At 41.3% G+C, this 26,734-nt stretch overlaps 1 protein-coding gene across 2 annotated transcripts in view; it reads left to right on the top strand.

Moving 5' to 3' along the window:
- HSPA12A (heat shock protein family A (Hsp70) member 12A) overlaps positions 1 to 26,734 on the top strand; it is an 86,752-nt gene that overhangs the window by 24,662 nt on the left and 35,356 nt on the right. The window contains exons 1-5 of one of the 2 annotated variants that reach the window (XM_068688824.1): positions 1,305 to 1,445; positions 14,701 to 14,786; positions 17,069 to 17,196; positions 23,873 to 24,059; positions 24,976 to 25,080. In XM_068688824.1, coding sequence (XP_068544925.1) covers positions 1,418 to 1,445; positions 14,701 to 14,786; positions 17,069 to 17,196; positions 23,873 to 24,059; positions 24,976 to 25,080 — 534 coding nt within the window. In that variant the 5' untranslated portion in view covers positions 1,305 to 1,417. Of the gene's footprint in view, positions 1 to 1,304; positions 1,446 to 14,700; positions 14,787 to 17,068; positions 17,197 to 23,872; positions 24,060 to 24,975; positions 25,081 to 26,734 lie in introns of those variants that run through there. The other variant, XM_068688823.1, reaches the window with a different exon arrangement.

Raw genomic sequence — 26,734 nt, 5'->3', positions numbered from 1 at the left:
TTCCTTGAGAGTATACGATTCAGGTCTGTGTTTGTTTTTCTTGATTGCTTCTTTTGCTTCTCCCCCTTCCTTTGTTAATTATCTCAGTGCCTTCTAAAGGGTACAATCAATTGCTATTGAAGCGTATTTAACCCGAAGCAAAACTTTGTTGCTATTTAAGTCTCTTGTCAGGAAACCCAGCGTTGGGGTTGTTTGGTTTCTTATTTCCGAGGCCATTTAATGGCAGCATAAATATTCAGCCTGACTATAAATACGTAATTAAAGCAGCCCATTGGCCAGATGTTCCCCTTTGTTGCATGGCATGGTGCAGGCAGCAGCAATTCCAGTGCACGCCGGCCCTGCTCCTGGCAGATCCTGCAAGTGATCCCTGTGGCCGGGGATCTCCCCAGGGAACCACGCATGCAGCTGAGGAGCCTCATGCCATGAGCTGCTCAATCGCTGCTGGTCCTGGGAGCCTTCATGGCGTGCTCCTTCCCTCCCTGCTCCTCAGCGGCTTGGCAAATCCTTTTGGGAGGCTGGGGAGCTGAGCAATGGCTCTGGTTATGACAGCAGGTTTGGGGAGGCAATCTTCTTTTTTAGGGCTGCTGCAGGCCACTGTGTGAAGCTGTGTGAAGCAGTTTGATGGGGTTTAACCTCCGTGCCACACCTTGGCTCCTCAAAGGGAACAAAACCTGGGGAAAACCAGGGCTGTGCTGAGTGAGCAGCTGCTGCCTGGAGGGTTTTGCTTCAAGCTTCTCGCCTCCTCCAGGGTTTCCCGGGATCCTGCCTCGTCACAGCGATAGCTTCGATGGGAGGGCTCGGGACAAGCTTTGTGTGACCCTAACAAAGCCCCGTGCCGGCTGTCAGGGTGGTGTCCTGATGCAGGAGGGGCTGAGGCCGTGCTCGCAGCTCCTGCCCTCGGTTATTTGCTCCGTGGGAGCCGCGGGCAGCGCTGTCAGAGCCCGCACGGCTGCTGGGGCTGGGAAATAAGCACAGACCCCAGCAGCAGGGAAAGGAGAGAGGAAAACACTTCCTCCAGCCGCAGGATCGCGGCCGGGAGGATGCCAGCCTCATTTTTACCCTCGGCTTTTCTCACTTAGGCAAACTCTCCCGGCTGGAGCGCCGGCGGCCGCGTCTCTCTCCCAGGTCCTGCAGCCCCCGGTGATCCCCTCCGAGCTCATCCCGGGGGGGGGTGGCAGAGCCCTGCCAAGGGCACCTCGAGCCCTGCAGAGCCGCCACCGCCCCCAGCAGCTCCCCGTTCCCCCCCCCCCTCCCCGTATCGCGATCAGCCCCTGCCGCGGCGGGGAGGGGCCGCGCCGCCCCTGCCAGGGCCGGGGTGGGGCCGGGAGGGAGCCGAGCCGAGCCGGGCCGAGCCGGGCAGCGACAGGAGGAGGAGGAGGAGGAGGTGGAGGAGGAGGTGGAGGAAGGGTGCCCGGCCATGTCGGAGAGCGAGGGCGGCGCGGCAGGTAGGGCGGCCGCCGCAATGCAGGAGCGCGGCGCCGGGCGGGGGGAGGCGGCCGGGACCGCCCGGAGGAGGGGTGGGGGGCACCGCCACGGGGGTTTTAGGGGACACCGGGGGGGTTTTGGGAGAACGGGGGGCTGCAGACCCGCAGGGATCCCCCCCGAGATCCCCCTGAGGCAGCGCTGTTCCGCCCCGTCCCCGGGGGTCGGCGCTGCGGCAGGCGGGGGGGCCGGGTGCGGGGACAAAGCGGCGGCCTGAGGGGGGTTTGGGGTGCTCCCGGGGGGAAAAGAGGGGTCTGGGCTGGGAATGGGGTGCCCCTGGGGCGCAGGGATAAAGACAGGGGGTGTTTGTAGCTGTTTGGGCGATGTGGTGCAAGAAAAGCCGGGGGGGTGGGGGGAGAGGGCTGCGGGCTCGGCTCGGGAACTGGGTATAGTGGGGCTGGATCCTGGCGGCCCCAAACGAGGTTTTTGGGTCCCTTCGTGATGGTGCTGTGCCCGATGAAACCCATCAAGGCGGCCCCTGCAGGATGGGGGAGGAGGCTGGGGAGGGATGAGGGGCCCGGGGGTGCGGTGATCTGGGTGGGTGACCAAAGCCCAGGGGGATGCAGGCACAGCCTGCTCGCATCCGACATCCCCGTCCCTGTCCCTTCCTCCCAGCAGCGCTGCAGGGAGTCGAGAAAGCTGCTGCTGAGCCTAAGGTGGCGGTGGCAGTGCGGGGGGAAAGTTGAAAGGTTGAGTTTATACGGATCGTGCTGGGATCCGGGGAATGGTTGGAGTAACACAGCGTAACCGCAGTGCGTGTGGAGTAAAAGGAGGCACGGGGCGTCCCTTGCAAACAACACAACAACGCTAATTAGAAGCTAGTTGAGTCTTCAAGACGATGCTTACAGCATCTTCCCCCCCCCCCCCCCCCCCTCGTGTTTGTGTTCCTTAAGTGCTTCCCAAATCAAGTCTCTTCTGTCTGTTGTGTGTGAAGCTGCCTGTAGCAGTTCTCCGGCAAGCAGCTGACAAAGGCGAGGAGAGAATGACAGGTTCATTAGGCTGCTGGGTGGCAGGGAGTCCTGGGCTTTGTTTTCTGCCAAGTTGCAAGGTTAGGGCAGTGCGGTGCTGAAATCAAGTAACTCGTGGCACAGGGAGAATGTGTGCAGGAGGGATTTTGTGAGGAGGTGGAATACCAGGTAGTAAATCAATGATTTGTTATGCCAGAAACCTTTATGTACTTTCCACTCTCTGGAATGCTGAGGCTGTCAGAGAAAAAAAAAGACTTTGGGGATAAAACGTGATTTAGGGAGTGTTGGGGCATTGACAGTGCTGAAGCTGCAGTCATTTATTGCAGCAGCGTGCAATGCGCAGGAGAAATGTCTGGAGGTGAAGCAGCAAAGTGTTGCATGCGCTGTGTGCCAGTCATTGCACGGCTTTGCTTAGCGCAGCACTGCGGTATCTGCAGCTTGCTGAGTGTGAGCCTGGGTGAAACTGCTCGTGTCCAGGAGCTGTTGCATGTAAAACTTCTAATTGTACTGACTTTCAGCGCTTTTGGCTTAGAACTGGGTGGTGCTGAGCCAGCTGACAAGTTTTCCCTTATGGCATGCACCCGGTAAGGTTTTGGTCTGGGTGTTCAGTTTATTCCCGCTGGGCCAGCAGCAGGGGAGGTGCTGCCCAGCTCTGTGGCTGCAAGGCTCCCTGAGGGCTGCTTGAGGCCACAGGAGCGCTGTCCTGTCCAGGGGCTGCTTTGTCTGGCAGATGTGTGGGGTTAGCAGGGCTTTAAGTGGGTCCTGAGGGTGTGAGGAGCACATCTCAAACACGGCTGCCACCAGGAGCAGGAAGAGGCTGCAGTGGCTGTGGGTGCCAGCTGAACTTGGAGCAGCCTTCAGGAGGCTGTGCAAGGAGAGCAGAGTGCTGCCTCAGCGACAAAAGAGCTGGTCTGTGCACATAAACGTCAAGGTTAGGGTTCTGCTATGCTCTCTGACCCTGTCACTGTTGTTCGGGCAATATGAGAGTTGACTGCTGTCTTACCTTGCACTCTCTTCTCCCAAATGCTTTTTACTATCATCTACTCTGATGTCACTTATTCTATCGATAACTGCCCCAAACAACCATACCTTTATTACAAAAAACTTAAAGTACTTTTAAGTTTAAAGCAATAACCACCAAAGGATCCTGTCACCTCCATTTTCTGTACCTGGATTAGTCCTACCTTTTGATGTTGTGGAAGGCGGGATTTCAGAAGTGTTTGACTTGAAAGCATGCAACACTTACGGCCTTATTAACGTCTGTCTGTGGCAGGTTTAGTCTGTACGTATTGTGAAAGAGCAACTTGGTTTATTTGAGTATTAAGAAAAGCTATGTAGGCTCTCAGTGAACAATAATGGAAAATGGGTAAAGAATAAAAAACTCTATTCAAATGCCGGTCCTCCATGGAGAAGAACAAGAGCAGCCATGACCATAAGTAGGTATGAAGCAACCTTTGGGGGGAGCTTGGCTCTATTCCTTTTATTTATTTATTTTAATGTAAAGTAGGGAAGAGTTGCCATTAACGATTTTACTAAGCTGCTTCTCTTTGTGTGTGTCCATAAATACCACCAGTTGCTTACATATTCAGCTTATATTTGATGCTTTTCACTTTCCTGTTAAACAGCCTTGCTAGTTGAAAATAGAAATGGGTAAAACTCCAGGTTACGACACTGTGGCGCAGACCTGCCCAGCTGTACATGTATTTCCCCAGCGATGAAAGAGACACCAGGAGGGCTTGGAATCTGTTTCAGGATGAGCTCTGAAGTCCATGAGCCATGGCTGTAAATGTTCTGCTTGCTTCCCAGATGTTTTCCTGAAGAGTGTGCAGCTGTTTTGTGATGTAAGGCCAAAGACGTCGGGATTGCGCTCAGGGAATGCTTCTGTCAAGTATGGACTTCAGTGATGTGAAATGCCTGTAACATACGTGAAGACTTCTCATTCTTAACTCTACCAAATGTTCTGGCTCCTCGGTCATTAAATTAAAACTCTCCTCAGTCGCCAGGCACATTTTGGTCTTAAAAAGAACTTTCCACAGTTTTTGTTACTCAAAATATGTCAGCTATGACCCGTTTGCTGTTGTGTTAAGAAACATAGCGATATGCATTTAAAATAAACAAATACAAGTTTTAAATTTTGTCGTAACTATTATTAAAGCAGTAACTTTGCAGTGTTTTAAAATTAGGATGGCAGTGGGTACTAAAACAGGAAATTCCTTCAAAGCCTGCCTCAGAGGGGTTTGAGAAAGGTTTTCATGTAAAAGAAAAGGAAAATGCAGTCAGTTCTAATAAAAAAGTAAGTAAATAAAGGAAAATGCTCAGAACGTGGAGGCCGGCACTCAGGCTGGACTGCCTTTGTTCTTGTTTTCTCAGTGCCTTTGCTGAGGGCTGCATAAGGGTGTGTCAAGGACATGGGAGAACTGCTTTAGGAACTGCATCGCTCTGGCATTGCTTTGCCCTGGTGCTGGCATGCTGCTGGGATCTGGTCGTGTGCTGGAGTCGTTTGTGGCTCGCTGGCCCCATTATCCCTACTGTGTCTGCTCTGCAGCATGCTGGGCACACAGATCGGTTCCCAAAGCATCTCAATTTGCAAGTACAGGAGACCTGGGGAGGGTCTTTCTTCATCTGTTTCTTCTGACACTGGTTCTTGAACGCTTTGACCGGCGCTTACAGTCTGTGCTCTGGAGATGCAGTTTCCTAGGAATTTTGAGAGGCATTTCTAACAATTTTTATCGCTTGGAGTCTAGAGAGTAGTGTGTATGTGACTGCAATTTTATAGTAACAATTTTATGTAATCTTTGGAAGTTTATTTACTCTAGTCTCTGAAGACTATCTCTGTATTGCAGAAATGTGCCCAACCTGCTGTAGTCTTCTTGGGGAAGTTATTCTCCTTAGGGGAGAAGCAAGCAGCATAGAGAGTCATCTGTGAGCACTGCTTTAGTTTGTCCCTTTCTAGATATATTTTATATCCGTATTGCTTTTCAGGACCCCTCCCTAGGGGTTTGCACAGCCTCTGTGTGTACTCAGTCTAAGGATTTCAGAGTTCAGAGTTCTCCATGCTCACCTGTTGTGTGTGTGCATACTTTTTTCCTCTTGTTCCACATGAAGTCTGAAGTGGGTATTTGAGCCTATCCCTCCTTTTTACAGCAATTGAGCTATTTTTCTCTAGTAAGGGATAATGAGAACATAAAACCAGGTTTCTGTAGTGCATCTTTGCCGCCTCCTGGTCATTGTTTGGGAAATATTTCCCAAATTCCCATGACAATTCAATGTTGCAAATTTCATCTTTGTTCAAGGGCCCTTGAGGCTTTCTCTGTACTTAAAGATCAAAATACCTGTGGTTATGGTAGGCCCCATTCCTTGTGCCAAACAGATCTAACAAATTTAACATCTTTTTCCTAAGTTTCCATGGATACCTTAGCAGAGCACACGCTATAATCAGAGCGGTAAGGCATGCCATTTACAAACGCTTTCAGTATTGTCATGATGGGACACCTGCATTGACAAATCATCCTTTCACAGTGGCTCTCTTGCTTCCTCAGCTATGCTCATCTTGTGGTTTTAGCCGTGGGAGACCCCACTGCAGGCTGTATCGTCTGTGTGTCATTGTGCAAGTGTACCTTTTTGTTGACCATCTGCTGGTTGTCGTTGGTCACCTTGCTGTGGTGTGTATGCACAGTCATGGCATTGGAATGGAGTCCTGACAGGTGCTAGTATAAAAACCTCTGGAAATCGATTTTGATCAGTGACTGCATGATTTTGTGATCTGCTCTACAAATCCTAAACACCAGTTTTCTCTCTTCTGTCCTTAGCTTCTCTTCTCATAAGGTATTTTCCTTTAAGCCTGCTTACTAACCATTTTTCAGGATCACAAAATAAAAAGCATAAACACAAACTTATTTTTGATTTAGCTGTGAAGTGTCACTCAAACCCATACACTATAAATTCACTTTGCTAATGAATTGTCAAGTTTGACGTTACTTTTTGCAGTTGTGCAACTAATGTTCCAACTTATTTTCCCATTTTTGAGCAACACCAGCCTTGAAGAAAGTTAAGGGATTTATATATCACATCGCTCATGCTGACCGCTAGAATAACTATTGCTTCTTACAGTTTGCCTAGTCCTTTTACACTGTTTCCCTCTTTTCTTTCTTGTTGTTAGTTTGTTTGCTTTGGGTAAGAAGCAGGGGCAGGGGAAGAGGTTTATTTTCTCTGCTGGACACAAGATCCAGAAAAACCAAACAGTGATTTTTGTTCAGTCTTTGGCCAACGTTCCTTTGAGTATCTTGACCTAGAAAGGTAAATTTAGGATTGCTTTTTCAGGATACAGTTACATCGTGAGAAGATTCTTAAGTAGGAGCTCGTGATAAAATAAGAAATGTTATATGCCGTAATATTTTGGTCTTGTTATTTAAAAGAAAAAGCAGGCAAGCAGCCCACCTTCAGCTGGTAAGCAGTGCCTAGCCTCACACGTGCTCTGTTTTCTGCGTGTGGTCCTGGGAACTGGAGCGTAATCTTATTAGTGCCATTCCTGACAACCTTGCAGTGAACCAAGTTGATGAGGTAGATGATGACAGACGGGATGGTGACAGAGAGGCAGCAGGAAACCTTTTCTAAGAAGGTTTCTTTACAGAATCTAGGCTCACTGAACATCTGCATGTTTTGTTTTCTGTTCCTTACATCTTTCTGGGTAGAAGCAAGGAGGGAGGAGATAGAGGACAGGAAAATATTGCTTGCACAGAGGCTAATAGTACAAGGAAGCCTGAAGGAACCAGGTTCAGAGGAGTTTGTTGAAGGGACAGAAGGTTAGTTAGTGCATACTAAAGGTATCTGCAAGAGTAAAGGTATCTGTGGAATATTTAGAATGATCCTGGGGAGTTGTCTTACAGTACCTTGAGCCTCAGAATTTGTTGTTAGCACACACCACAACATGCATCTGCTAACGCAGCTTGCCTTCCATCTTCTACCTGCATAAAGCAGAGTCAGTTGTGTATCTTCTTGCAGTAGGGCGTGGGTGCAGAAGAGCCAGAGTTCAGGACGTGAGCAGTCATTGCATGACTGCTGCTGGTGAGTTTGCTGTGCTCCAGGCCCTGCTGTGTGAGTGGGTTCTGATCAAGTGGGAAAAATCTCAGGACTCATAACAACCTGGCAGAGGTTTTACAGACACAGTTATGTAAAAAGCATGGAAGCATTCTAGGTCTCTTCTGGTTCAGTTTACAAGGATTAGTGAGGTCAGATCAAATCTAGGGAAAATAATTTAGCCTACATACCGTCAGAGAGAGAAGAGGTGAACTTAGCGCATGTGTTTGTTATATTCAGAAGGTTATTGCAAGTTCCTGTGTGTGGTTTTTAACTTAAGTTTAATAGAACAAAAAATAGGTGGTGTCTTTTAGTTTCCTTTTGCTTGTGAGGTGCAGGAAAATGAATGTTATCCCTAAAACGAGGGACGGGATGAATCTGGGATTGTATTCTGATAGTCTTAACAATGATGGTAAAGACTTTAATGATCTTAGAAAGCTTGATAGCATAATGGAAAAGTAATTCCTTCACTCAAACTGTAACCATGATGGGAAGGGAATGTAAAAACCTAAATGAAGAAGTTCATAGCTTGTAATGAGAAATATGTCAAATTTTTAGATTTCTTTATTTTTTTTTATTTTTATCCAAAGAATTGGGAGAAGTTTTTTTCTTTAGAAAATTACTGTGCTCTAATTGGTATCATTGCGATGGATATATGCTCTTTGGCTGACCGATTATTATGAAAGGGTATCAGGAAACTTGGATTTGTATCAGGGATTAGCTACGGCTGTATTCATAGAAGGGAAGTACATTGGAGTCTTCAACAGACTGGATGCCTACTGGCATTTTGAAACAAAGAACTCCGGTTCCGTTGATGTTAATAGCAGTAGGGCCATTAGTTTCAGTGGAAACAGGAGGTTCTTACTTCTGGTATGAAATATGGGAGCTTTTTATTATACATGAGGATATTTAAAGTATTTCTTTGTATTTGCTTCTCTTCATCTCTTTTTTTTCTTGTTGTTCTATAATTATTTTCAAAGGCCATCTTTGTATTTGCAGTAAAATGCTCTAGGTTGTCACATTACATTTGGAAGCTGTGACATCTTGTGCTTAATGCAAAGCAAAGTCTCAGCAATATGAAAAGCTGAATAAGGTTTTCTTTACCAGTGCAGCAGTTGCCAGCTAATAGCAATATGGTAAATCCTTCCTTCCCTGTTGTGCAAACATCATTAGCAAGCTTTGCTTGCAGCAAAATGATTATTGATGCTTGAAATGATATACAATGTTTTGAATGAAAAACAAAGCTTTGAATTCTGTTCTCTTACTGCACGATGTCTACCCTGTCCCCATATTTCACTTGGTGCATCCTTCTTCTAAATGTTTAATCCAGAGATGTTGCCTAGATGGAAAATGAAGAATTTTGTCAAAATTTTGGTATGACCATCAAACTGAATGAGATCAGAGCCGTGTATGGCAGTCACTCTTACCAGCCTTGGGATGGCTGGAAATTACAGAGAAATAGTGATCAGATATGTGCAAGTGTTTGATCTGTGAGAATGATCAGCATGTGCACAGTTCATTCAGCATTCAGTTAACCTGGATTTATTGATAAAGATCAGCTACAGCAGTGGCATTTGTAGTGGGTCTGACGCACCCTGACTTAGCATCTCCGCCTGGTTTGTCAGCCAACAGACAGCGAAGAGTCTGAATGGATTTGGCATATGGAGCTGTAGATGCACGTTATACAAATGGAAGAAGGATTGTTGCTTGAGGCAGGGTGGTGTAGTGCAGGAATACTCAGGAGTTCGGGAGCTTCTGGAAAAGGGTGTGTGGTATCTTGATTTTCCCAGTGGAGTCCCTGAGCTCCGCCAGAGGCTCCAACCTACACAAGGAATGGAACTCATTGCACCGTAGGTCGTGGAGTGAAGCAATGGACTTAGGAATATCCCTTTTTACTTAAACGTTATTGTGGAAACGCTTCTTAAAATGCTGAAATTATCACCTGAAACAGGGAATAATATCGATCCTATCATTGATTCAGAAAAGCATAAGTAGAGTTTAATTAGCAAGTGTTGGGCTTGTGGTCACGCCAGCAGGATCACAGTAATAAGTGACCTTAAGATACATGGATTGGGATGTAGCATACTCACTAGGGTTAGTGAATGCCCATTTTATCGTTAGCAAAACAGCTGTAAGAGATCCAGGCCATGAGTGCTGAAGCTTTCACCCTCCCTTGGAAGTGAGCTCTGTGAAGGTGTTCAGCATGTGCACTTCTCTTCCCAGCCAAGCTTTCTCTTTTGTAGCCATAACTCTACTGCATAGCATGCCTGGAAAGGTCCACCACGCTGGGGTTTCTGACGGAAAACTTGAGGCTTGATACCTTATTTATTTATTTATTTTTGTTTCCTTTCCATATAATAAACTAGTGACATGAGACATGCTCAAACATTTCCCCTCTTTTCTGTCCTGGCTGGATTTCTGTGCTTAATGCTGTTTAGCAGCATATAATTGCTGAATTGCTGGTTTTACTTAAATTCTTAATTTCTTAAATTCTTACCTAGAGAGAATGCACACTTACAAAACTTTACTATGTTACTTGGCTTGCAGGACACCTGTTGTCAGTGAATCCATCAACAATTTCCCTAACATTTGAAGCAGAAAATCTTGTTGATGCATGGCATTGCTGAATTTTACAAAATTGAATATTTAATAAAAAGTTACTTTAATGAAAGTATACATTTTGTGTAGCTGCTGAAAAAACTTGTAGTGCCGACTTATTGCCTTGCGACTGTGATGTTTAGCAGCTGTTTTTCTTAATGCGGGTTTAAGCTTTCTGCCTTAAAACTGATTGTCTGGGACCACAGCAATTCTCCTGTGTGGTGTTTGAGTGAATTACTAAAACTCATCTGTCTGGTTCTGAACAAGAACACATTGAAGGGGATCCAAAATAGGCAGGATAGACTGATAGTCTTCCAGAGGAGACCACCTGCCATCAACTGTTTTTTCTAATGAAACAATGAGTTTGGTCCTCTAGATCTATTAGATCTCTAGATCTGTTAGTAAATCAGACTCAGCTGGACATGTTATCAGTGGAAATGTTCAGCTAAGTTTTTATTAATTTTGTCAAATTTGCTCTTACTGACTAACTACATTCTGCGGTACTTAAAGATCAGTCCTTTGTTGCATTTTGTCATTAGTGGCATTGGAAAACTTAGAAAGTGGCTGATCATTTACCAAGAAACAGGAAAATCTAAACTGATTAGCTGCTGCAGGAAACCACAGCAAATAAACTCTTGCTTGTGCTTAGATGAAAAGAAGGAATATTTTAAATTAAATCTGCTAAACCAGCAATTGCAACTAATGTGATAATGGATATAATTCATTATTAATACTGTATCTGCTAATCCCATAATTTTACCAGTTCTCTAAGCGTTAGGGGATTTGGAAATAAGAACCTTTTGAATGGTTAAAAAAAAAAAAAGTGCTGAAAAAGACAGACAGCTTTTTTCCCTTCCTCTGCTGTTCAACTTGAAAATGCACAAGACATTCTCAGGCAATTGCTTAGAACTGAAGTAACTGAAGTCAGAAAATGCCATGACATGGTCAAATTCATTCTATACATGTTTAGTTAAGCTATCCAACCCCCTGATATAGACAGTTGTATTTCAAGGTAATGTTTACAAGCAATGATGTGCTCATACTTTTGTACATAAGTAAATGAAAGAACTTCTGTTCAAAAAGTTTGCATCATATCTTAGATCAGTTTAAATAGTGCTATAAGTATTTGAAGACTTAATTTGGATTCTAAATCAGGTTCCTCCATTTATTGCAACCTGCAAATTATCAAGAATTAAACATTTATTTATCACGTGTTATTTAGCTATATATCCTTTCATGGCGTGTAGTTTGGCACAGATAGCGATCCTTGGTAAACACAGGAGATAAAGCTGGAACTTGAGCTATGCAGGACACGATTGTGTTTTTTTTTTTTCTTTAAATCAGCCCCAATAAGTCATTCTGCCTTTAGGGACTGTTCCAAATACTGTGATACTGTCCAGGACATAATTTTATTTATTTATTTATTTATTTTTAAATGCCAGGAAGAGGCATTTACTCCCAGAGACTAGGCCTTTTCTTGTATGATTTCAAATCAGGTTCCTTGCAACCCTTTACCTGTTCTCTGTCTTTCTGTTAGATTAGCCAATCCCAACTCTTTAGAAATAAGAGATTTTTAAATATCCAGCTCTTGCTGGAATATTTCTGCATTACTGCTCTTCTATGACACACATTTCTTCCCCCCCCCCAATTAAATGCTAACTCACCACATGTTCCCACACGCCCAAGTTTATTTTAACACCTTTCTCTTTAGATAGGGTAGATAGTACAAACATTTCCTAATTTCATGTGCTTTTCACAACTTTTTTGCTACTCGTTAGAAGAACTCTTGGCATTACATCCAGGGTGGTTGGCCTGCAAGCATTTTCTGAAAATGCCAACCACTTGGGTAAATGACTTTTTAACTTCCTAGTATTTCGAACTGTGTTCATTGAGTTGGTGGCTCTGCAAGCTCTGGTAGTGTCAGGACCTCTTTTGACAGCACAGTTACAACAATTAGCGTTGCCCTCGTTATTGCACATGATTAGCTAGTGGTGCTATGAAATGATATCAAATAATTTTAAACTGGTGCAGTGTAATGTGACAGGTGCTTGTGTCAAAATGATAGCAACTCTGCAGAATCACTGTAACAGTATGTCTTGGTTAAAATTCCAGTTTGCTGCCTAAGAAGTTGTAGCATGGTTTTCCTCTCCTGATCCAACAAAGCTCCAGGTTGGTGAGGTGTAGGACTCATTGCAGAATTCTTGTTTAGCAGGAGCTGACATGATTCTTATTTGCGGGAGTGGCGTATGACTTAGATGAAGTGTAACAGTGAATACTAGTGCAGAATGGTCATGTTCTTGGAAATATCTTTCTTTTTTTTTCTGTTGAAAAAATACTAATAAATCACAAAGAGTTTAACTTTCCAGCAGAGTTGAGCAATTGTTGAGAATTGGAAAGACTAACTTTGTTTGTTTGTTTTTTTACAAATTCAGCCTTATGCATAAATTTTCAAGAGCATTCTGAAACTCAAAATGACTTATTTTAAAGATTTTGGATGAAAATATCTGAGTCTTTTTTTTAAATGTTATTTTCTATGGGTAGCAAAGACAGCCCTCTGGTTTCTGCTTAATACGTTTTCATTGCTGCCAAATATTTTTATACTTGTGGATACAGCAAGTGTCTTTGTATACATTTTTCTACTTCTGGATAATCACAAGTTAATTGGGTCAAATAAATTCTTGATAGAGCTACACCCAATTTAGTGTGCTGTCATTGACTGAATGTGAACGTCACAGTGGTTGTTTAATCGCTGCTCTCTGAGAGACCAAAAAATGTGTATGTTGCCACATGGGATTTTCTGAGTGTCATACAGAGCTATAAATAGTTTTGCAAGGTACACCCAGGGAAGGCTGATAACTGAAGACAGGCTGGAAAATAGATCGCTGAAACAGGTAACAAAAAAAAACTAGTAACAAAGAGGAATAATGAAAATGCAGGTAGTGATTTGACATCTACATTTTTGTCCTCTAAAGACAGAATCCTAAGATCCATGTTGCAGAGATGCTGAGTCAGCACTGACACTGCAATGTCCTGACCTCCTCAGAAAGTATTGGTTCGGATCCAGTCAGGAAAGACAGCAGGATGCAAGGAACCTGTTTATTACTATTTCTTTCTTTTTCTTTTTTCCTTCCTGAAATATTGTTCTTCAGTTCTAAGAAAAATGCCATGTTGATGGTATAGAAACGAATCTGGTTTTGAAAAGAGGAGGAAATTGTACGAATGGATAAGGAAGCTGATAGCAGCATCTGATCCAAATAGAGCTTAATGAGCCCAGCAGACTCTGTGCTGTCACAGGTGGGTTCTGTGCTGACTGTGGGTTTCTGTGCGTTACCACAAAAGGGGTAATGTACTATACTCTTGACGAACTTGCATAGGAAATGTGAATGTTCTCCTTCTGTAAGTGATTCTGAATACCAAACTCTGCAGACATGTTAGAACTTGAATCGAAGTAAATATTGTTTCAAGAGCAATATTAAGATTTGGAGGAAACTTTTCCAGTGATTATCCTGCAGTTGCCTACTGCAAAATTTTTGCATCTTCCCTGGAAAGCCAGATGTTTGATTACCAGGAACAACAGGATTCTTCATGAAGTAGCCCTAAGGTCTTTTCTTGCAGGGCAGCTCCTGTGTCATCTTAGATTAACGCTCTGACTTGACAGTCCTGTGCCTAGGAATTCCTTGCCATCCTTAAATACACATCTCATTGTGTACTTTCCAACCTAGAATTACATTGGATAAAAATATATTGAAATGTGCTGCTTAATATTTATTGCGATGATAAGTTTTGGCAATTTTCATGAGATTATATTAGGTATAAATCATCTGAGTCATCAGTGCTTAATTATTTTACTAAACTCTTTCATCTTCTGTCATCATAGGGTAAATGTAAGAAAGAAAAATACGTTTGTCTTTTATTTGGTATGTTCCTTTAAATGAAATTTCAGTATTGTGTGCAGGATAGAAATATTTCTTTGATGATTTGTTAATAATACTTTCCTTTTTCCCAGCTGGGTTCTGTCCTGCAGTAATACTAACAGCTGCAAAATGTTTCTGTGCAGAGCGTATTGAGGAATAAAAACAGAGACAGTATTAGGAAGGTTAAAGACTAAAGGTTCATAAAGGAATAATTGCAACTTCTTCCTACTGGGTTGTTAAACTGATATGAACTGCTCTTTTTTTCTTCACATTAGTCTTTTTTTATCTCAACTTGTGTTTAGTTTCTGCATTCACATGTATAAATCCTAGGCTATTAATGTAAGTGTATGGTATTAAAGCCATTTGTATCAACTTTGACTTCTCAATATATTTAGGAAGGCTTTTGAAATTATACATGGTGATTTAAGAGGCAAAAGAATGGGAGTTAGTCAGGAAGGCCAAACATTGTAAAAGCAAAGCAGCAGTTTGCTCTTACCATGTTCTAAGGGGAAAAAAAATAAAATTATGAGGAGGCTGTGGAATTTGCTTTCTTTTTCAGTAGATATGATATAATGGGAAAAATGGGTAGCGGTATGCAAAGCCAACTAGCCTATCCTACTTCTTCTGCTTACGGACACTGAAGAATTTTTGTTTACTTTCAGATGCTGTTTCCACATCTACTTACTCATCACCAGCCAAAAGTTTGGGAGATCCTGGAATAACTCCACTGTCTCCATCACATATTGTGGTAAGAAATGCGCTCCTAATATATTCTCTCTGTTGACATGACTTTCTCCTGCCTGTTCCGTGGGAAGCAGTTGCTCTGGAAGGCTGTAATTTCCCCTCTCACTGATCACTTCTATGCTATCCATAGTTTAAAATTAAATTTTGGTCCCACTGGAGCTTGTGATGGAGCTCCCATTCATTTCATTGGGGTCCTGGTTTTGCCTTTTTTGCCTACTTGTTGACCTAATAGATTTGTTCCTGTATATTTTTACATCAAAGTGAGGGGATACTTGATTGTCATCATTCTCACATTCTGTCCCTGTCTTTATCACTGATTTGTTTAGGCAGCACCTGAAAATACTCATTTTGTTTGGAAAAAAAGGATATATACAATACAGTAGTAGTAGAATCTGGATTCCCAGACAAAAGAATCTCTTCCAGCAGAGAGAGAATGAAGCTCACAATAGAACTGATCTAATTTACTAAGGAAAATAGCCACCTCTGTAAGCTTTTAGGTGCAAGCAAATATCCCATGTACTTAATGTGTTTTAATCTCTTAAATGTTGTGTTAATTTCACTGAGAAACTCCCATTAAAATTGAGTCCCATTTGTTTTTAAGATCATCTGCATCATCACAGTACATGCACTGAATATTTCTTAATATCACAAGAGATCATGTATAGAACACATCACTATCCTTATCAGATTTCTTTCTTACCTTTCTGAATCATGTTCAGATTGTACATCATCCTTCTTTGGGATTTCCTGAGTTCTTGCTCATAAATCTAGTTTCCATTCCCTTCTTTCTCCATACACTGTAGAACTTCCACCTCATAGTTCTACCATGCTGATGATGTGACATCCTCTTCCAGTTAGATTTGCCTCTTGAACTCTTTGAGGAAGACCTATAAATGCATATTGCTCTGGTTGAAAAGATTTATTAGGACAGTCCAAACAATTTTTCCATCATTAGAGACCAAACCTTATTACGTTCTTTTCTCCATTTTAAATAGCAGGCCTATAGGATGTGGAAAATGTAGGGGTACAACAGAAAGGTGCTGGAAGTAGTAGGCATGAAGCTGCAAAGACACACGGCATAAGTGAGGAAGATGGTGGAACACTGCTCACAGAAAGGGGACATCTGGCAGTTCCTCTGTAAAAATACCAATTGCTTCAAAATACTGCTGAGAGTACAGGCTGAACAGCAGTGGTGGGGGATTCAAACATGTCCCCTATACTTATGGGTCAGCAGTTCTGCTCCACGGTGGTTTTGCCAAGATGGTACATGTGTGGGTGGGTGTACTACCCTCCTTCACCATCTGCCTGCCTGAAGCACGTAGCTCTTTCACCAGTATTTCCAGCTTCTTGTTCTCTTCCTGGCATGCTGAGCTGTTAGTGCTTTAACCACTACCAGCATTTGAACAACAGTTTCTTACTTTTTGTTACTTATTGCCTTTTTATGTAGGATTTATGATAGACACGAGCATACCTGGGAGTGGCACAATTGAGACGATGCTTTGTATCACATCATTACAATTTGGGCCATGATCCACTGACTTTTTCTAGTTAACATTCCCACAGTGGCTCAGATTGCGCTTTTCAGGGATTGGAAGATTACAGGTAAAAGGAGAGACAGTGAATGTGAGTCCTCCTTTCCATAAGCAGCTGAACAACTCTCCAGTACCAAGCACAGGCAGGAGGAAATAGTGTTTCCAAAAGAAGATTTTTTGTAAATTCTTAATTTGTAAGTAATTATTGTGGCATGTAGAGGTTATTGCTATATGTTGGGTGGTTCTGCCTCTACTACTTCAGAATGGTAGTAGTATCTCAGGGTCAAGGTTATGACCTAGATAACTCTGAGAACTTCTAAGTAAGCCCCAGATATAATACCCTGATGGATATAAACATATCCTTCACTTGTTCAGTTTAAGAAAAAAAAAAAAAAAAACAACAAAAAAAAACCACTAGGTTACTCATTTTGCTGTTAGCCATAAGTTTTAATGCTAGAGGATAGCAGCTATTCCAAGAAATGCATATGACAAACTTGTGATTCAATAGAAAATGTATAAAATATCTTCCAGTAATCTGTGATATATCTTCCAGTAAATCTATAATCGTATATTAAATTTCTGCTTAGACTGGAATATAGATCTTTTTGGCATCAACTTTGTTCACAAATGCAGCTTTAGGGAAGTCCTTATTTCCTTTGAAGAGGTATGCAGTGCAGAAATCCTGAAGGATGAAACAGATTACAGTTATTCTAATCAATGACTCAGCGTTTGTTTTGCTTCTGCTATTTAACAGAAGGACTCTGATGCAGAGGATGCTGTAGAACAGTTATTTCTCGTTGTTGTGGCTATTGATTTTGGCACAACATCCAGTGGCTACGCCTACAGCTTCACCAAGGAACCAGAATGTATTCATGTAATGAGGTAAGGGCTGCAATGCAGCATTTAGTTTTTGATTGTGGGCTATAGTTATCTATGCAGTAGCTGTAGCTATTTCCTGCAGTACCCTGAAGTGTCTAGATTTCTCTAGTATTGCTACAGTGTACACGTGGCTATAATTTTCGGTTGTATCTTATCATATTCTAATTTCCTTTAATAAATGATGTAAGAATATCCTCTGTTATTTTGCTAAGTTTGTAAGGTGATATGAATAAAAGGAGAAGTTAGTGAATATTTAGAATTGTTTAGGGAGCAGTGATGGCCTTAGCTCTGAGATTATGAGAAACTGCACATTTATAAAAAGAAACATGGCATTTCCCAGGGTGGGGAAGCAGATATTGAAGGAAAACATTCAAGAAAATGTTTGACTTTCTGGTGCATACAGAACTCTGCAAATCCATGCTAGTAGAAAATAATCTTATCATCTACCTTGTCATCATGTAGTAATATCATAGGTGTGTAAGTCCAGTTTTCATAAAAGACTTAAGATCTTAATGGCTTCTTCATGTTTAATAGCATTTAGATGCATAAACAGCTACTGACAAATAAGGGGAGTGGTAACTGCTTTTGCCAGCATAGCAGGATCCGAGAGCATCATGCAAGCTACTTGATGGAATTTTCTCAAGCATTTCTGGCTTGAGAAATGCTCATTAGAAGCAGGATAGCAATAGTAAATAAAATGGAGCCCAGGGAAAGTGAGTAAGTAAGTTGTCTGCAGCTGCCCATCTGCTTGAATCATTCTTGTATACAGTTGTGTTATACAACAGTTAGTTACTTGCACCGACAAACTGGTAGTCCATTTGGCTGATTTTTAGCATTAAATATGAGCCAAATCCCTGTTAATGAACCAGTGATACTGGAAAATAAGGAACCAAAAGGCATGCATTGGAAAATTAAGGTTTGAAGTGAATTCTGTTCTGTATTGTACATAACAAGGGACAAAATTCAGATACTATTATGTGATTTATTTATTTTTTTATTTCTCAATTCAAGCAACAATCCTATTATTTTTTTTCCTTCTACGATTCTGATGCATATGTCTAATGCAAAAACTATTATGGCAGGTATCTGAAGGGGTTGCGCCACAAGACGTTTCTGTAGTGTTTTTGATATTTTGGGGGATTTTTAAAAATAACTAAAAGCTCATGTAATTTTTAAAGTATCTTTAAAATGCCTATATTGTAATGAGACTAAGGTATAGGCAATTTAAGGCGTAAAGAAAGTATGTATGAGCTTAGGCCAGAGAATTTCTTTCAACAAAGCTGCTGTTGTAGCAGTAGGTAATGTGCCGTTTGTTACACTGTAATGCTGAGAAGGAAAGGGCACAAAGATTAACTTGCTGAAGTCCACTGTGATATACTGTAATTTTTCTAAGTAAAGTTGCTAGCTGAATGCAGGCCTTTAAATCTCAGCAGACAGAATTCATTGTGCAGTCAGCCTGCACAGTCACCTTGTATGTGGCTGCACAGTGTTTTAGAGAGATCTGGCACAACTGGGTGATGGAAAATACGATCTAAAGGGAAGTAAGTTTTGGAATGATAGTAGGCCATACAGTGGCAAAGATACTTGCTGTTTTCAATAGGAACATGCTTCAAGGACTTTTTTTGCATCCCATCCATCTAATGTTCTGCTAATGGCACAGGAAGCTGCCTGATGCTAGAAGTCATAGGACAGGCCATGCAGTAGCAGTCAGCTTCATTAAGAAATTTCGAAGGTAACCTGTCAGACTTGATGAATCTCTGGAAATCACTGTCAGAAATGTGGCAGGTTGTTAACTAATGCTTCTACTGCTAGACCTACTTCTGCCAGGTTACAGGGCTGTGGAATCAGAACCCATATTTATCAATTCCTGTTCTCCTTTTACAGCAAACAATTAATCACATTTCTTAAACCAAATGAATGAAGTGAGGGAAGCCATCTCTGAGCTGTACATAAGTCCTATATATCTTGTTGTTCCTATAGTTTCTGTGGATCTTTTACTATGTATAATCCCTTCTGTTTTTAGGGTTCAAAATTTTACCTGTTGGACCTCATTTTTCCATTTGGTTCGCACTCCCCTGCAGTTAATTACAAACTTGATTCTCCTTCCAGGGTTCCAGGCTTCCTGAGGTAGATTCCTGACACATTGAAATCTAGGTGCCAGATGAGAGTATATTCCAAATCTTAAACGATATTTTACTTCCTGCGGTTCAGAACACCATATTTTTTCTCATGCAAGAAAGGCAGCATGATTGTGATACACACCTGTATAGATAATATGTGAGATCCTGATTTAAAAAGAAGTTAAATAAATTAATTTAAAAAGAAGAAATGGTTATTCCAAATGGTTAATAACCAATGGTTATTCCAGTGGTTATTCCAAACAAAGGAAAATACTTTAATAACAAAAATATTTTTTATTAAAAAAAAAAAAGCATTGCCCTTGCTTCTGTCTGTGAAGTACTGAAAAAGTTCGTAAAATACTGCTGGCAGGGATGGATTTTGGGGAGATATAGCTGAAATCGAGTTATGAAATATATATGTAAATACAGGTGAAATCATGAAGTTCAATGAACAGAATTGTGTATGTATCAGAATAAGGCTTCAGTGGTTTGGAATGTATTAAGAAGTTCGAACTCTCTACATAACGATGGCTGCATGTAGGGTAACTTACAAATATTTCTGCAGACTAAATGTAACTTCCCACCCGTACTCGAGAATGTTTACATTAAAATACAGCATACCAGTGATACATGGTCTGTGCTTCCTAACATTTTTTCTCCTTTTCCTCCTTGGTGTTGATCCTTTCCAGACATTTTGATTTCTGGCTGCCTTCTAACAAAGCTGCTTTTCTGTACATGTCTCAATGCAGGGCGAGGTGGGTGTAGTTAGAAGGTCCTGCTTTGGTGAGAGAGCGAACACACAGGGCTTCAGTCCAAAGTTAGACTGTAGTGTTAGGAGGTTACGGGTCTGGTCCTGTAATTAGTATACCCACAGCCATAAACATGATTTTTTTTAATTAATTTGCTGTGGTGTCCAGTACTTAAAAGGAGGAATTTATAGGCATTGACCTAACAAAGATCTTTAGGCATATGCTTACCTTTAAACCTGTGGATTGCCTCCCTGAGTTCAGTGGCCTAAAGCACATGATTGGAGTTGGGCACGGGTTTCTAGATGATTGATGAGTGTCTTTGCTTGGATGACTTTAGTTGCTGTTTTATTAATTTCAGGTAATATTTCATGCCTGCCAGCTCCTTCCCCACAGGTTCTACGTAGATGGTAGTGGCTACCTTCAGGTTCTTGTTGCAGGGTAGAAGTACACGTTACAGGGAGTGCTGTTCTCTGCATGTATTGAGGCTGAGTCCTTGTGTATGAGCAATCTGGCCAGGACTTAAGTAAGCACTTCAATAGGCAAGGCAGAGCCAGAGCCCTAATGAAAGACAGCTCCGTGCTGTTGAACTAGCGAATAACTTCTCCTGTGAAGGCAATATGTGAGGTGTTGCAGTTTTGAAAAACTCCTATTGATCTATGTGCGCTTATGTGAAGCTGAAAATGTTTTCTCTGCTGGTTAAATAGCAACAAACTGAACTTAAGTATTTCATAGATGGAGAAAAAATGAATGGACAAACATGTATGCTTTTGAAACAAATTGCGGGCTGTATTTGGTAGAAGGGAGAATGTGGTCTTTTTTCAATATAACTCAATCTTCAGTCTTTCTTTTTCTTTCTTTTCCCTGTTTGATTGGAATTCTTGGCTGACACACTTGCCTTTCTTGTGTGAGGCATTCAGCTCCATGTGATGACCCCGCTGCTTTATTTCCTTGACTGTTACACTGCAGCCCTGGATCAAATTCTCATCACTCTGCAAGGATCACTCTTTTTCCTCTGTTAGCCAGATTCATGTGTGAGGAAGGGCATTTCTCTAACCTTACTGTACCCTTGTGATCCTTTCCATGCTAGCTTTCCTTTGGTCTCTTTTCACCTTTGATATACAGTCAGATCCTGAGTGGCTATAAACTGGTCTGTGCTGCTCTGTTGAGCTGCTCCACTTTATGTCAGCCTAGGAACTGGTCTCAGATGTCTAAATTTAGGCAGAAATCTGACTTAGGTTCTGTCTGAATAGATTTTTAGCTCTGATTCTGCTTTGAGAAGATACCTCCCACGTGCATTTAGAGCGCTGCTGGTGTGTATTATGTCATGCTCTTCACAGATGTTTGTTGTGTTTTTTTGTTTTTGTTTTTGTTTTTTTTTTTCTTCCCTGAGAGCATTATTACTATTATTTTGCCTGAATCAAACCCACAAAAGAAAACTGCAAGCAGAAGTGCTGAAGTGCTAGCTGTGCTGATGGTATTGAAAGAAGCCTCCGTTAACTGGAGTGAAGCTAGGGCTCCATCTGAGAAGAGTGCAGCAAGGAGCTAGCGTGCGTGGGCCTCTGACTGCAGCTGCTTCTTTCTAGAAAAGATGTCACATAGGAATATTTCGAAAGCAAATGGTAAAGTCAGACTTCCTATTCTCTTCTCAGTAACACAGGCTGAGAACTTCAGCACTTGCTGAACAATTGCAGTGCCTAATTTCCATTAGGAGCTCATCAAGAAGCAAGCACCTAATTCTCTATAGACCATTTTGAAAATTTCAGCCTGTGCTATGGAGCATCAATTTGTTTTCATTTAAAGTACAGGTTATGGGTGCTTCTTCTAGAAAGAGAAAATGTGCCTAGCCACAAACTAAAACAAAGAGGCATTGTTATTAGCCAGCAGCTAAGTACACGTCCTATTTATGGAATTTCCCACCAGTGACTCAGAATGAATCATTAATGATTTCAAGTGAAAAAGATACCAGATTGTCTCCTCTCTGCTCGCTGCGGATGTGTGGGATGTAACATTCTGGTGGAAGAGGCAGCGTTTTCTGCCTGTGGGCTGTGGGACCCCTACTTCTTAGTGCTGGAACCATATGTTAGCTGTAAGACCTGCTCACAGGGTTTGCACTTCACCAAGTACATTGCCAGCAGCAGGTTGCAGGAAATGCTCTGCAGCAGAGCCCTTGCTGGCTGATAATAGCTGTGGGGCTGAGCAGCAGGACAAGAGAGGTTTAGCAAAGTTTTTTCCGAGTGGGTGAAGGTGGAAAAACACTCCACTTCTCATCATACTGTTTCTGCATTCAAGTCAGTGGAATTGCCCTCTATATTAGAGAAAATTCATGGATGTGGTGCTTCCCTGCCATCACTGCTGCTACTGCAAAAAAGGACATGTTTTGCTCTGTTAGATCTTGTTGAATGGTCTCAAGGGTTCCCAACAGTGTACAGGATCCCAATCCTAGGAAGATCCCAATCCTAGCTGCTTATTACTTGGCCAAGTATTAACCTCTTAGATCGATGCTTTTTTTTTTTTTTAGCACTTGTCTGACTTGATCTGGAGCTCAATTAATTTTCAATTGGTTCAACTGTTTTTGAGAGTGAAATGGAAAAATAAATATTTTTTTGACATGATCTTCCCATGTCACGTAAACAAGAACCGGAGAACAAAGCAATCATTTTGTACTTCAGAACAAGGGCTTTGGCAGGAGGACATTATGAAAATGTGTTTTGCTATCTTTAGAAAAAAAGCAATCAACATGTGGTTTAGTAATGAATGCACTTGCCCTTGTGATCTTAACTTGGTTCCTTTTTGAGCTGCATTATGATTATGGCTGATAGCATAAAGTGGATTTTCCACTGGTGCTTTTTAAAGAAAATCTTGTCTGGTAAGTGTTTGTTTCCCATGCTGAAAGTATTTGTATATGGGGCGAGGGGAGCAGTAACATGAGTTTCTTGTTCTTCCATTCTGCTTTTTTTTGTGATGGAGAAGCCAGGAGAAAATGCTCACAGCTCTGTGGTACAGGTTTTTATTGTATGACCTTTTCACTCCCCCACCCCCAAATTCCTGCTTCATTTAATGCAAAGTATGGAGGGTCTTCCCATGTTCGCTGTCCTTATAATTTCCTTATCCAGTCTGTGAAACTAATGTTGTGTTCCTTTCATTGTCATACCTTTGTACTTATCAGATCTTCCCCGAAATACCTTTTTACTTATCAAGTCTTCCCAAAAATGCCTTTGTGATCTTCATAAGATAGGATAGCTATAGTTGTTGTTTTAATGGGTAGTAGTGAGGGAAAATTTTTGGTGCCTCTAATATATTTAGGGGTTGAGGGAGTCTTAATTTTGACAGACATTTTTTTCTAAACTTTATACTACCATTTAGACATTTTAAAAACAAATTCCATCAACTTCAGGTGAGTAGAGAGAATAACAAATGAGAGCTCAACATCTGCAGATTTTTCCATGTAGTATTTATTGCGTATGTATGTTCAGTTTGAAAATGTAAGTATAGTGCTGTTCCCTTCTTAACTGTGTGGCTTACTCTAGGAAGCCTGTATTCTTATCAAAGACATACTATAATTATATCCTTAAAAACTACAACTAACTGTAAAAAGTATTGAATTCTCTGAAACAAAACTTGCAGTCCTCTTTTACTGAATGTGAATAAAACCACTCGTTTTTGGTATTTTAAGGATTGAATTTAATATTAATATATTTGAGGTGAAAACTGTGTGTGCAATCTGCTACCAGGTTGTTTTCTAACAATATTAAGTTTTTGCTACTCTAAGTGTAATTGTCATTTACTGAAGCTGTTTCTCTTGTTGGATAGACGATGGGAAGGTGGGGATCCAGGTGTATCCAACCAGAAGACACCAACTACTATCCTCTTAACACCAGAAAGAAAGTTTCATAGCTTTGGGTACGCAGCGAGAGATTTCTACCACGACTTGGATCCCAATGAGTCAAAGCACTGGTTGTATTTCGAGAAGTTTAAGATGAAGCTACATACCACAGGTGTAAGTAATAAGTAACGCTCTTGGATAATTCTGCATTCTCTGCTCACATCATCTTCCTATGCAGAGTGCTAGATTTTGCCTTAAGATTGTGAACTGGATATGAAGGAGATCTATTTCTAAGTTTAGAGAGTGAATAAAGTAAATGAAACTATTCAGTTAACTTATTCCGATTCATTTTGCTTCTTGCTGTGTTTGGCAAGTGCATTTTGCCTGTATTCTTTCTAGATCTTAGAAGCTCAGTATCTGCTGTGCTTAAATCTTTAAGGCCTAATTTTCTTGGGTGAAATTGATGGTCTTGTAGGGAGTCTGCAAGAGGTCAGTTTGTTCTGTAAAATTTATTCAAAGAGCAGAAACAGAATATAAAAGCCATAATGAACTCTTGTGCAAAGGAACAGATTTGTCCAGAGTTCTTTGTAGTAACTGCAAGTGGAAATCATATAGTTAATTTTACATTATTCTACTGATTATATTTAGGTCTTTCAACTAAACTGTTGTAGAGTTTGGGTCTTGGCCAGTACTTTCTGTATTGAGGTATTTTCTGGTTTCATGTGTTCGTGGGAAGTCAAAAATCTATGCTTTTAACTTTTAACTTGGATTAAATATCTTGCATATGCAGCTTTGTTGCAATTAATTACAGATATATTTTATTGTAATTACTTAATATTTTGCTCTGCATTGCTCTCTCTGCCTGCAGTTCTTTGTAGACATGGTAGGTGTTTAAAAACAAAATCTAAAATAAACACTAAATGTCATGCTCCAGGAAATTCAAGTGATGAGTTAGATCCTCTTCAGAACAGTTTTGTCACTTTTTCCTAGCCAGGTGGATAAAGAAGAATTCCCTTTCCTCAAGCACTGGGAATTAATTTTATGTTTATCTTTTCCTCTGAATAACTTCCAGTTATTTTCTTTCATGTAGAACCTTACCATGGAGACAGACCTGACAGCTGCAAATGGCAAAAAAGTCAAAGCACTTGAGATATTTGCTTACGCCCTGCAATTCTTTAAGGAACAGGCATTAAAGGTAGAATAATGCTTCCTTATCTAGATTCTCTATATTTATAACCAGCATAAACGTGAACCTAACATTTCTAACCTTACTGAGCTTTGACCTCAGTGGTATTTGATGTAAACAAAGCAAGACAGCTGTAGAAACTCTCGGCAGTCTGTGGACTCTGTGGAGCTCACAATAGCCAGCCCTGCTTTCCCCTTGCACAGGGGAAGCATGATTCAATAATATTAAGTGTATCACTGCGATGCAGTTCTGAATATTTTCTTACTGGGATAAATATTTTGTTTGCTTTCTTTCTCATGAAAAATGTTGATTCAAAAAGAAAACTTTGAAAGTGTAGGAGCTGAACTTCAGCATTTCACGCAGTCTGCATATTCAACTTGCCAAGAATTAAATTTTAGGCTGTATTCTGGCCTTGCCCCTCACACTGCAGCCACTGGAACTGTTCAGTGTTCTGTGTTCACTTGAGGTTCTCTCTCATGGTAAAGAGTCAGCACTGTGAAACACAACAGAGGGGGCACCTACCAATCTCTGCTGTCCCAATCTGACATCATCTTCAGTGACCACAGGGACGCTGGATGATCTGGGTTTATTTTGTTACAGAAAGATTATTAAGAGCTGATGTACAATTGGGTGACTCAAATCTCATTGTACATTTGTACAGTGATGACTTACTGAGGTGTACAAACTGGCTAACACGGTGGAAACAGTGTAATTATGTTAGTGCAATGATCTGTGTAGGCTACTTGAATTGACAGAGCAACAGAGTATTTTAGCCTGTGCGGAATTTTGCATTAGTGCAGATCCATAGCATTTGTTATCCAACCATCTCGGGTACCTCTGCACAACACTTTATTCTGTTCCACGCAGTTAAATTGCATCGCGTGTGCCAAAGAGCCACAGGTGGTTTATGGCGTTGCAGCCATGTGCTGACTCTTTGCAGGGATTAATTTCATGTTACGCTGTGAAATGTCAGTTCGTTGCTCTCATCCTGAATGCAAATCTGTACAGAAAATCTAACAAGCATTAGGGAGAACCTAAAAGTAAGACAGACATTTATTAGAGCTTTAATTTGTAAATCTATACCGTGTTCTGATGTACTGCCTCTATTTACACCATCTTTTTATTTTTAACTACTGTGTCTGTTTTTTGTACGGTGAATGCATTTTTTTTTTCTATTTCCAATTTGAAATGTTATAATGCTCATACCTTTTAATATTATTATTGGGTCACAAGATTATATTTATTTGTTCCTCTCTTGTGAAATACATCTCCACTAAGCAGTTTGTATATTTAAGGTTTCACGTAGACAGTCAGATGAGAATTAAGTGCACATTAGTTTCAGATGCACCATTATATTGCCAACGTATAGCAGTTGCTATGCCAAGCCATAATCAAGCAAGCCTTGTTGATGTAAAGCTAACCTACTTTTCTGAATGGGATTAATTTATTTGCTGCAAGATATCAATCTGTTCTTTATGTTTGCATAGGAATTACCGTATCATTACAACTCCAAATTCTTACTTGTCCAGGACTGTATGCGATGGATTCTTGCATTGAACGTTGAGTCACAGACTTGTACCTGTGCATTCATTGCCTGGGGAAATTCTTAGTGACTGTGGATGCTGTGCTGCCTGTTCTGGGCTGCATCCTTTTATGATGTTAA

The sequence above is a fragment of the Anas acuta genome, chromosome 7, assembly GCF_963932015.1.
Source record: "Anas acuta chromosome 7, bAnaAcu1.1, whole genome shotgun sequence".
NCBI lineage: Eukaryota > Metazoa > Chordata > Aves > Anseriformes > Anatidae > Anas > Anas acuta.
The sequence above is the reverse complement of the archived record's forward strand: the minus strand, read 5'-3'. Positions and strand labels throughout refer to the sequence as shown.